Raw genomic sequence first — 12,850 nt, forward strand, 5'->3', positions numbered from 1 at the left:
ATCCGGCGTGACGAGGACAAGAAGGCTCAGGAGGCCAAGACTAGTAGCTCTGGCTGGGGTAATTAGCCTGCATACACCAAGGGGGAGAAAACTGTTGGTCTCAGCAGCAGCAGTTTTAATTTATTTTTCTTTGAACTCTTGCCATTTTATTTTTGCTTGAACAATTTTATTTTTGGTTTGTAAGTGCATAAGCACAAACTTGTTTATTTTTATGCGGCTGTTTATTTTATTTGTGTCTTGCTGTCTATGATCTTGTCTGTTAGTTCAAGAATATGATGGTCACTGATTCTTGATTTCTGTACAGACACTTTTGATTCTAAACATTGGTTTGGTTTCAGAGGTATGAGAGGCATTCGTATCTTTAGTCTATCTTGGTTCTGTAGGTGTTTAAAGAAAAATAACTTATGTTGTTGTATGCAAGGCCAAAGGGGGAGATTGAAGGTATTCAGGTTTGGCTCTTCATACAAGCTGCAACTGATTTCGGCTTTTCTTGTTTTTCTCTACAGAAGTTGAATTATCATGCTGTTGTGTCTTGCTCAACAGGTGAAGCTCTAAATCAATATTCTCGAAGTATCAGTCTAGCAACACTTGTGTGTTGGCTTTTTTGTTTCTGGAGATCTCATAGCTATTCAACTGTATTGAATTAGGTTTGTGATTACCTAGCTTAGTTCACCGGCCATTAATTAGTTACTCTATTTAGTCAATGCCGTTTTGTATCTGAATCAGATTCATATCAGATGGAAATATATACTGAAGGTATTCAGGTTTGGCTCTTCATACAAGCTGCAACTAATTTCGGCTTTTCTTGTTTTTCTCTACAGAAGTTGAATTATCATGATGTTGTGTCTTGCTCAACAGGTGAAGCTCTAAATCAATATTCTCGAAGTATCAGTCTAGCAACACTTGTGTGTTGGCTCTTTTGTTTCTGGAGATCTCATAGCTATTCAACTGTATTGAATTAGGTTTGTGATTACCTAGCTTAGTTCACTGTTAAGTTAAGTTGTTCAGATCTGCACAAGTAAGCTTTGTGTGCTTAGTAAAGAGATTCGGTTTAATCTCTACTTGTGGATGTAACAATCTTGATATCATAGTGGATTATTGTGTGTGGACTACAATAAAGTCTCGTAGTGATTTCTTTCTGAAAAGGTTTACACTGTAGTCAACAAATTTGTGTTTAGCTCTTCTTAGTTTTTGTTCATCTGTTTACTTTTATATACGTATACTTATCGATCATTCAATATTGATTGCTAGCTCTTGGCGAATGAGGAGATCGATATAGGATATAACGATATATTCGAAGTCGCTATTCATGCATGCTTCTAAAATTTTCAATGTGGTTCGTTTTATCTGTTTGGTAGTTGGTACTACTATCTCCATTCAAAGTTAATCAAACATTTCTATTTTTCACGTTTTGCGAGAGGAATTAAAACTGAGAATGTTAGCCGCCTATTGGCTCGATCGACGAATTTGTAATATAGTAAAGGTACGAGGATTCGTTCAATATAGTCGAATTGCTAAGTAAATGAGAGAAACTGATATCCTTTTTTTTTTTTACTTTCAATCCTCTCGATCAATATCAACGTACGTTCTTGGCGGAGAATGCATGCCGATCTTTGTGTGGGATATTGCAAGTTATATCAAGGTAATTATTCACTCTCACCTCCTCAGAATACTAAATTATGTGTTCCTATGTATGGCAGAATTATTCTTTCCTTAGAGTGAGAGTAATTAGATATACCAAGATACGATGGACGAGGTTTAAGTATAATAATGGAGACGATCAATGTTTTGGCGTGGATCGGTCGCTATCAATTACAGAGATTCTACGAAACCCTTAGCTAGCTATGATAATATGATGATATATGCATGTGCTTTCCAAAAATTTTATCAGTAATAAGTCAAGTTTATGTTCAGTTTACGTAAGACTAGCCAGGAGATGCAGTGCATGCATTCTCATAAAGTCATAATTAGCTAGCTACTACCTGGCTAGATTCTTCAGTTGATATATATCAAGTCTATTCCTGTATATTTATGTTTTTCTTTACGTTCTGTGATATATATTCATTGAAAATGTATCGCTTGAAATTCGAATGAGTAACGGTATTGAGTAAGAAACTTTAAGGAAAAGTAAATGTGGATCGAATGGCTTCTCATCCTTGGTGATAGATTTTTACCTTTTTCCTTGCAGAAGAAGGAGACGGCTTCTCCACAAGGGCTCACTTATACTACATTGCTCATATATCTACACAGGCACCTCCTACGTACTATTTTCTACCTCTGCCTGCAGCTAGCTAACTGAGAAAGTCGATCGGCTGATCAGTTACATTTCCCCTCTTTGCAAATAGATACAAGAATATGCTTATATATGGTGACCATTTACAGAAGCTCGGTGATCGGAAAGCGTCTGATTGAGACTTTGGAAGAGATGCTTAAGAAGGGAACTCTCATCGCCGAACTTGCCTTTTAGGTTCTACTCCAATTCGACTCTTCTATGGCTCAAGCTTTCGAAACCCGAGTGAGAAACAAAGTTTCCATCAAGGGAGGTCTACATACTTAATTATTACAGTTTCTGCAACCATGTTTGGAACTTCTCCGTGCACAATGCTGTGGTCAGGTACCAGTCTACCAGAGCACTACCGGCGCCACCGTCGAGGATCGGAGAACGCTGACCGCCTTAATATAGTGGCATGTGACCCAAAAATGCCGACTGATCCGGAACCTTAGATTATCAAGCTCATGAACTCTTGTTCACACTGAACTTGTCGTGGATGCAATATAAGGAGCAATCCAAGTATGTGTACGTGTTTCTGTGTTTATTCATAATTCATTTGTATCCATAGCTTGGCTGCAGAAGCAGCTAGCGGTTTTGGTTAATCTTCTCTTCGTTAATTGTTATTGGTTGCTACTACCTGAAAAACGCCACATGCAATAATTATTTTTGCAACTACCTTGCTGCATATGCCCTCATGGTATGAAAATGTGAAGAATTGTCACTTAATAAGAATGACTAGTGTTTTATAAGTAATCAACAAGATTGACAAGACGAACATATTTTATGTGGTACTCCAACTTGGATGTATTATACTTTACGAATAAGTTACAAACATTAGTGTCATGAATTAAACAAATTTACTTGTTAAGATATTGGTGGATGATAAATGATGTATAAATTGGGGTTTTAACATGCAAACTCGAAGCTCATGTTTAGCAAAACTAGATTTTCTATCCATCAGCATGTCCCGTGCGTACTCCTCCGGCCGTCAATATAAGCCGGGGTAGGGCTGTTTGTTGATTTCTTCATAGAAGTTTTTCAATAGTTAGAGAATGATGAGATCAACAAAGTTTGTGTTTAATTTTATTTCGCGGGCATATTTAAAGATAGATTTTTTTTACAAATTATCAAGATAACATGAATCATCTTATTATTAGGTACATATTGGATGTGTGTATTGGATGATTATTGTTTCACCAAATTCAAAATAAGTCTACATATTTGTGTCATAAATTAAACAAACTCGCTTGTTAATATATTGGATGATTATATGGTGCAACTCCCCTAACTGAAAGTCCCCATTGAACAATCAGCCATGCTAAGTAATCATCTTATCAAATGCAACCCATAATCTATTATTTTACGTAAGATTAGCAGCACTACTGTTCATTTGGGCTGGTCTGTTCATTTGTTGTTTTTGGGCTTTAGTGTTTTGTAATATCATGTTACTGTGATACTGTCCTTATTGTGTTATATTCTTCTTATATTTACACGTTATAACACGGGAGATAAAATCTCATGCACAATTTTGAACGAGAGAATGACGTGATTCATCGTCTATTCGACTCTTCCACCCTGATAATAATTTTTGATTAGTTACTTCCAACGCGATTGCTTCTTTAGCCTCTTGAATTTTTGATATTGCTTAAGGACTGCTCTAATAAGTATAGTTCATAACTTGTAAGTTATAAATGAGCATACCAGGGTTAGGACTCCACATTTTAGTGTTTATGTTGGGGTACTCCACCTGGTTTCATACTTTGAAATAAATTAATTTACCTAGCCAGCCTAGGTAATAGTTATTGTGTAGATTGTCATTCTTCAACAGATCATACAATTCTTTCTCTTGTGCTAAAAAAATTGTGTTTTTTTTGAAAGAAAACGGCACAAAGACATGACCATAATCACCATATGATCTCATGTCTTAGAACTCTCATTGCAATTCTTTTATGGACAAAAAATCTCTCATTGTAATTGAGAAAATCCTACATTAAGGCATACAATTTAACTCATACCATCAATTTCCATGGTAATGAAAAATAGAAAACACTAAAACAAAGACCAAATCAGTTATTCTCCCATCCCACACCCCTCAGGCCCTCATGCAATTACCCGATCATTATTTTGTCTTATTTTTCCTGACTAGTTACACTAGTGTCTGCTTTACATCCAACCATAAAAATAATGGTATGGCCAGGAATATCACATGTCACTCATGACCCCATATGACTGAATATATTCAAATCATATCCTGAATCCACCTAACCCCCAATCAACTTATTCAAATAATTCATTAATTCTTGACTTTGGTTAAAAAATCAGCTCCCAGGTGGCACTTTAGTGACTTAACAAAAACTTACATATTACACCGTGAGTCGGTCACTAATTAATTCTGAAAATTAATGTTCAACTACAATACAAACACAGTAAAAAATAGATTAATAACATTAAATGAGTATATCATATGGAATATGTAGCAGATATATATAATAATTTCTCTTCAGAAACCTAATAAAATACAAGAGTTTTAAGACAATTTATTAATTCATGCAATTATTTGAAGAGAGTCACGTAGTAAATAATTTAATTTACATTAAAGATTGAAAACAAAATAGAAAGAGTCTCCTCACTATTGGATTTACATCTAAGGATGTGATTGAATATGGGTTTCATAATCAACTAATTAATGTGTGAACAGTATTGACTAACACGACTCATAAAATTGGAGTCACGTTTACACAAGTATTTCTTACACATCTAACTTCACTCGTAAGATTAGAGTCACGTTCACACACAAACAAATCTTACACATGTAACATGTCTCATAGAATTATATTCTATACATATGTATACACTCTCTTCCAATAAAATTATTATACGTACACTTGATATGACCTAATTAGATGGTTGAACAAACTCAATATGAACCAAAAATTAAACATGACATATAAAGAGAAAAAATGCTAAATTAAAAAAGGTGTCATAATTCCACACCACACACTAACCCTAAAATCTTAAATTTGTTTCCCACTCTTCACTACCAACAGTCCATAGTTCAGACGGATTGAAGAACCCAACACATCCACATCAAGATCCCACACCCCCTACAAAATGCCACCACTTGCATCAAACTGGGACATCTCCTATCCCCAAATTAAAATAGAACCCTAAAACCAAACCCACAGAATCTGATTACCCATCAATCTATGATTCACCATTTTCTTCGGAAATCCCAATAGGATTCCCCTTTACCAGTCCCACAAAACACGCTTTATCACACAGAGACCAACATACATAGTTAATTTGGGTCTTCTAGGAGTACGATCTGTCTTTCTGAGACAACCTCAGCAATCAATCATGCCGTCAGGCGCTAAGAGGAGAAAGGCCGCCAAGAAAAAGAAGGAGAACGAGACCCTTAACCTAACCAACCCTCAAGGTAATAACTTTGGCCTCATTCATGCATACCCTTTTGGATAATGGATTGATTCTACACTTACCCATGTGAAAAAGCTGATTGCTTTTTAAGGTTTTGAGCTTGTTGTTTTGTCAATTTGTTGTGTTGGGTATGTTTGGTTTTTGTTGTTTTAGCTTGAGATTGATTGAGATTGTTGTGATTGAATCTGGCTAACCATCTGCCGGTCAATGATGTTTGAGCAGTTGGGTATATATGATTAGCTGAATTGTAGTTGAAACTATTGAGTATGATGTAAAGATTTGATTTTTTTATTGTTTTTGCTTTGAATTTTCTTGATGGGTAAATGTTGTTAGAGTAGCTAGCTGAGCTTGATTTGATTGAGACTTTTGATTGAACCAAACTATATACAGGAGATGAAGGGAAATCGAGGGATGAAAAAGGAAGTGATAGTGGTCAGGTTGGCTCTAAACATCAAGCTAAAGAATGGAGACCAGTGGCTAAAGATAAGTCTGTAGATGGAGATTCTAGTGATGCAGAGGCTGTACGGAAAGATGGTGTTGTTAGAATTGAGAGGGACTCGAAGGAGGGTCCCAAGAGCAATAAGAGTGCCGGGTCTGGAAAGGAATCAAGTAAAGCTTCGAGCAGTAGCAGTAGCTGTAGCAGTAGTAGTTCAGACGATGAGTCTCATGTTGTTGACAGGAGAGGGAAGGAGAAGAGTGATGCTAGTGTTTCAGAGGTAAAACCTGCTACTGTCTCAGAGACAAAACCTGCTAGTGTTTCAGAGGAAAAACCTGCTAGTGTTTCAGAGGAAAAATCTGCTAATGTTTCAGAGGAAATACCTTCTAGTGATCTAGTTACATCTGTTGATTCTTTACTAGCAGAAGTGACTCACTCTGCTGGAGATGCACCAGCTAAGAAGCCTACAAGTTTAGATGCAGAGAAGACCCTGTCATTTGGTTCTGATAAGCCTGTAACTTCTGAGCCCGAGATGACGGTTCACCTTACAGAAACTACTCAAGTTGACGGTCTAGTGATCTCTGGTACAGTGGTAAAACCGTCGCTGAATAATGGTTCAGAGAAATTGTTGCCTACTGGGGATCCAGAAAGTTTGACAGATTCTTTACCAGAAAAAATCGAGAGTATGGTGACTCCTATGCCAATTGAGAATGGCAAAGCATCTCCAAGTGCGGCGGAATCTGTATCTAAAGAAAATGGGAGTAAAGTATCGCCATCATTAGATGTTTCTCCCTCTCAAACTAGTAATGATGCTGGATCCATTAAAGAGTCCAATCCTCCAGAGTATTCTGAAAGCCAGGTATATATAGCACTTTATTATATCACGTTATTGCAGCTTCTTTTACCTTGACAGTTGAATGCAACTTTCTTCATTGCTCTTTATCCAGCCTCTAGTAGCTCCTGCCCCACGAGTGGTGGAAAAAACTTCTTGGTTTGGTTGCTGTGGAATTCTGGATGTGGTAACAGGTTCAAGGAGATAAATTCAGGTTAGAAATTTGATACCAATTGCACAACTTTAAATAGAGTTGTCTTGCCTGTTATTTATATTTTTAACATTTCTCTGTAGTACTTTGATATACTCATAGTGTATTGTTTGTCCATGTGTATTTGGAAAAAGCTATGAAATTGTAAGGGGTTTGGATGTCACATGAATGTCATAATTGTCCAAATGCTAGGCTAATAATGCTTCGGGTATGTTACATCTAATAGGTGTTGCTTTGCTTGCAAGCCAGTTGTTGTTTATTTGTTAAGTTCCACTATGTTTGTTTTATTCTCTGGAACATAACTCCAAAAAGTAGTGATATCTATTTTAGTAGATGTAGAAGATAGTATATATGAACACATATATAAATATGTAGTGCAAGCAAGAAACCTCTCTCTCTCTCTCTCTCTCTCTCTCTCTCTCTCTCTCTGATTAAATCTGGGACAACTGGATAAAGTTTCTTGTCATACCTCGAGTGCTTGGAAAATAATGGTTTGGTGTATGCTCTTTCTTTCTTTGCTTTCTCACATTTGTCAGTTCCTCATTAACTAGCAAGTCATGAAGGTGCAATGCTAGTGAAATTTCATAGTTAAGTGCTGGAATTGTAGACACTGGTTGTCATGAAAACTTGGTGGATATCTTTCTCATGAAGGCTTATGGGCGAGTTATGTGCGGCTTGTTATGTACATTTTGGATGGAAATTGTGTTGTATATCACTATATTGTGTTCATTTTAAATTAAGGAATTTAGTTACAATCTAGGTGGCTGTCCCACTATAGGGTCTGGGCAGTAAAGTCGTTATGTCTGCATACTGTGGATACAGTGACTTGTAACGATTAAGTTAAAGATGCAGTGTAAAGTTTACCTTAATTTGGTGAGTAAGGTACTAAGGTTAGAATTCCAATAAGTTTTTGGCCTTTGGGCTTCAATTCTGGAATATGATTTTTGGGGTGGTTTGTGGTTTGAGGACTGAAAATGGCTAATAGTGAGGACGATTATGGATACAAGAACGATTGGGAGAGGATTACAGGGATTAAATTATCGGAAGCAGAGAGAACCAATAGGTTAGGCTTCATAAGAGGACCTTTGGCATGAGTTTAGGGTTTCTGTTTGAGTTAGTGGTAATAGATATAGAAATCCAAGAGGGCTTTGTTTAAATCAGAATATATTGTCTGTTTGTTAGGAGCACCGTCTGCAGTTTTTGTGCACATACTTTGATTGCGCTTGTGGGAGTCCATATATGCCTTGTCAAATGGGTGGCTTGAATATTGTCTGTCTTCTTGCTTTTGGATATTGTTTGTCTGTTTATTCGTAGATTGTACCTCAATATGTCACTGTAGATTCAATTGAACTACAAGGTGGACTGCTCAACTTAGTGCCAGCATTGAAGGATATGCAATATCTTAAATTTGACTTAACAGTTTAAGATTGTAAGACCTTTCAAACTGAATGTTGGCTAATTTTCTCAAGATTTCCTTTGATGCAGGATCCAAGCATGACGGTTCAGTCAGACTCTTTGAAGCTTGTGAAGTGAAAAATCGGGTCCGCAAAATTTATGATACCTTATATGTCAGTAGAACTTCGAGTTTCTTCCCTCCCCCCACAAAAGAATAATGGGCAAGAGGCCTCCTTTGGTACATCATCTTAAAAGTTGTGGTTATAGTTTGAGGAATAGTAGGCAGCTGAATATATACAGCTTTACAAACTTCATATCTTGTTTAATTTTGCAGAATAGTTTCTTTTGACATTGTAGGGAAATGAACGACCTTAAAATTGCAATTTTTATTAGTATGAATATTCTGGTGTCCTAGATCATTGATCATGGTTTTTTTTCCTAAATAATACTCATTGCTGCCCCCTTCCGGCAGTGATTAGCTTATCCTTGGCATTTGAACATTTATGAGCTATAGCTACATTGGCTGACACCCAAACATTACTCAACAATCAACATATTTATTAGCTTCTGCTTCAAATCCATCAAGGTAAAAGAATATTCACAAAAATGTAAACGAAAATGTAGATTGTATTTTTGTGCATCCCTTGACGCGTAAGCCATACCAATCACACCATTACACACCAACACTACGAAGGGTAAGATAAACAAAAGAATGCAAACGCAGCACACCCAGCACCAAAGTGACTCAACTTTTCAAAGATCATCTTGATGCAGAGCCATAGATGGCTGCTATATAAAGAAGCTGGGTCGCTGAAAGGATGATTAAGAATGCCTCCATTGTCCTCTGCAAAAAAAGGTTAGAGCAAGTATGCTTCAGTAAGTGATATCCGGAAGAATGAGAGTACTCAATATTGTTGCTTCGAATCTTACCAGACGGGCATTTCTAATTTCGAGCTCTATCTCCTTCCAAGCAAAGCTGCAAGATGTACTTATTAATATAAGATGAAGAGACCATGTGATCTTGAAGGGTCGTTAAAAACAGGCAGGGAAAACAAATGGAAAGAGTAAGGTACCCCATGGCGAGGAGAGTGAGAGTCCATGCAATGGTAGCAGCTGCGGCCGCAGATGGCAAGCTTTCAGATGTCCAAGAACGAAGATGGTTGAGTCCAGCAATGGCTGAAGCAACACCAACAACTCCGGCGATCAAAGCAAATGTCACAAAGAATCCAGTAGCAGCATTTCCCATTGGGAAGTATATGGGTGAGAAGTGGGCAGGAAGATTGAAATCAGCACCTGCAATCGACATGTCACTCCATGTTAGTGTCACTAGACCTTGTAAGCTAAAACTGTCAAGGGATGAGAAACAAAGAAGCGAAAAAATGAGGATTCGAGAAGTTTTTACCAATAATGAAACCATGGTCGATTGCTCTATTCATGGCCCAGCCGCCGATTCCTAGCACAATGACATACATGCAGAAATTCAGAACCAAAAGCAAACCAGCGACAGATTTCATCTGCTGACCGGCCATTTCTGTAAGATCAAAAGCTGTTGAAGAAAAGGGTTTGTAGTACTTGTTGTCTGTAACATGTTAGGGAAAGAGAGAGTCTTATATAATAAAGGGTGTTTTTGCGTGAAGGGTTTTGGTTCTTTCCTTGCCAAGGATGTTTGGAATTCCTAAGGCTGTGTGGGGGTTGTAAAGGGAAACTGATGCTTCATGATCAAGGCAAGCCAAGAAAAAATGCCAGATTCTTACTTGCTTCACATTTTGAAGTCTTCTTCTTCTTCTTCTTCTTCTTCAGACCTGCGTATCAAAGTATTTTAGACCAAAGTATTGGTGTGTACTTAGGTACATAAAAATAATAACTTGATTAGGTATTGTAATATCCCGAAACTTTCACAATAGCTCTTTTTACGAAAATAACTTGATTTCATAATTTAAAGAGAAGTTTGGTTCCAAAATGAATCAACGAGCAAAGAGTAAATAGAATCCAAATCGCACAAAATACTGGTGATTTATCTAATTTTTAGTAATTCGACAGTCCTTCATGTTTCAATTTCAACTAATCACTCTTTGTATTTTTAAATTTTAAATAATTTGGTCATTCAGGTTAAGTCTCCGTCCAATTACATCGTTAAGTTGTTTTTTCCTCTTATGTGATGTTTGACAAGTCAACAATTTAACGGTGCAATTGGACGAAGACTTAACAGAATGACCAAATTGTTTAAAATTTAAAAGTATAAATAGTGATCAGTTGAAATTGAAACATAAAGACTTAAACTGTCGAGTTACTAAAAATTGGAAGAGTAACTAGTATTTTGTTCATCCAAAATTTTTAATTAATGACTGTACAAGTTAGGTGTTGTTGTACACTAAAATTCATTCATATCCGTCAAAATTAATTAGGGTATCACTTATTGTATATTGTATATTATATAATCAAAGTAAACCTGATGTCTCAATTGGTATATGGAGATCCCAGTGAGGTAGTGACAATGCCGAGTTTCAAAAGCTCAAGTCCTCCTACCAGGTACGTACTCATCGACCCCGGCCAAAGTCCGGAATCGCTTCAATGCTTATCTTGTTAGACTCGCTAACAAACCCTCTGGACCAAAGAGAGAGTCTTCTAAGCAAAGAGGGAGCCATTGGAACCAAAAAGAGAGGAACATGGTGAACCTGTTTTTATTCCAGAGAACTTTCGCCACCGTGAATCCGGATCGGCCATGCTCAACAACAGTCGACACGGTTGAAGATTGGCACAGTGCCGTGACGCAGTTGGAAGAGAGAAAACTAAACCTTAACTCCGAGTTTTATGAAGCACTCTCAATGATTTGGCGGTAACGTAATACATAATAGTTCGTAAAGTAAAATTGGGAGAAAATCAGCCTTCCTGAGTGCAAAAAAAAATGATCCCCTAAAAAAAGTGTGAAAATTGATAATAATCATTATTATATGTTTTATATGAAATAGTTATAAGTAACTTTGTGTTTTTTGTCACCACAAAGATTCGTTGTGTATAGTTATTCTCGAGATGAAATTGAAACTGTAAGTGCATTTTTTTTTCTAACAATAAGCAAAAAGCGGAAAGGAAAGTCAAACTTGAATCAAGGCCTCACCTTCACTATATAAATACACTCACCCAGCTTTGCAACAAATTTTATTACAACACTAAACCCCTAATTCTCTCTCTCTCTCTCTCTCTCCTTTTTCACTCTAACTTTTTCCGATAATTTGTTTTGATATTTATGCGAAAACTTTTCATGGATTTTTGGGGTACTATCTGCAATGAAAATTGTGACAAATTTGGCAATAGATGTTTGTAGTAATTTATTTATATGATGCAATTATTTAACTGCAGAAACGCAATTAACCTGAGCATATATATGTGGGCGAAAACTTACTTAAAAGAAATTAGGATTGTGAGAACACACTATTGTTTGACTCATAATTTTAACTCATGATTTCTTTTTCAGGTTGGGGTAAAATGGTTATGCTCTATAGGAGAACCCCGGAGAAGCCCGATGCAGTGTTCGTGTTCCGCTGAACCGACACCACAAAAAGGTTGAGCAAAGGCCTCAAATGTTTTGTGGGTAATTTGTGGCCTTTGGTGGGGTGGGTATTGCTTAAAATCCCACATTTGTATGAGTTTTGTGGGATTTTAAGCAATACCCACCCCACTAAAGGCCACAAATTGCCCACAAATCGTTGTGGCATTTGCTCAAATTTTTTGTAGTGCGATGATATTGATGGCAAGGCATTTTTCAGTACCTATGATTGTGTAATTGTGAAAAGAGGTGATAAGAGCAAGTTGGTTATCATCTACCTTATAGGAAGGCCAAAAATGGCTGAAAAGGAGAAGCAAGGAAAGAAGCAAGATGCAAGAAGCAGCTCTGGCAAAGCTTTGAAATCTTTAAAAAGTCATACTTGTGTATTCATTAGTTTTATACATATAACATAATTTGTAACCAAAATAAACATAATATATTGTTATTCCTTCATAACAAATACATATCAAAATCATGCAATTCATCCAAAATCACTTTGCATAACATATATCAAAATACAAACTAGTCTTGAAATATTTAAAAAAAAAACAAGAACAATGTTTAAACTAACTTCAAGCTTCAAAATCGTCATCATCGTCAACTAGAATATCCCCCCATATGTTTTGATTCTCTACATTACTTGAGATTTCTAAAAGAATAGTTTCAATTTTCTAAACTCTAAACTCCTAACCACGGTTGGACTGAAGTTTAAAGGAAAATGGAGT

General features: G+C 36.6%; 3 protein-coding genes across 4 annotated transcripts in view; 2 read left to right on the forward strand and 1 right to left on the reverse strand.

The window, feature by feature from the left end:
- LOC126788605 (cold-regulated 413 inner membrane protein 1, chloroplastic-like) overlaps positions 1-12,850 on the forward strand; it is a 131,635-nt gene that overhangs the window by 57,583 nt on the left and 61,202 nt on the right. The window lies entirely within an intron of this gene.
- LOC126785870 (suppressor protein SRP40-like) lies at positions 5,355-9,032 on the forward strand. The gene is made up of 4 exons (XM_050511532.1): positions 5,355-5,708; positions 6,098-7,002; positions 7,091-7,189; positions 8,672-9,032. The coding sequence occupies exons 1-3, from the start codon at positions 5,630-5,632 to the stop codon at positions 7,181-7,183; spliced, it is 1,077 nt and encodes a 358-aa protein (XP_050367489.1). The 5' UTR covers positions 5,355-5,629; the 3' UTR covers positions 7,184-7,189; positions 8,672-9,032.
- LOC126788612 (membrane protein PM19L-like) lies at positions 9,119-10,224 on the reverse strand. The gene is made up of 4 exons (XM_050514621.1): positions 9,984-10,224; positions 9,655-9,874; positions 9,512-9,557; positions 9,119-9,425 (listed from the first exon to the last, which is right to left on the reverse strand). The coding sequence occupies exons 1-4, from the start codon at positions 10,108-10,110 to the stop codon at positions 9,342-9,344; spliced, it is 477 nt and encodes a 158-aa protein (XP_050370578.1). The 5' UTR covers positions 10,111-10,224; the 3' UTR covers positions 9,119-9,341.

This window comes from Argentina anserina, chromosome 3, assembly GCF_933775445.1.
Source record: "Argentina anserina chromosome 3, drPotAnse1.1, whole genome shotgun sequence".
NCBI classification, from domain to species: domain Eukaryota; kingdom Viridiplantae; phylum Streptophyta; class Magnoliopsida; order Rosales; family Rosaceae; genus Argentina; species Argentina anserina.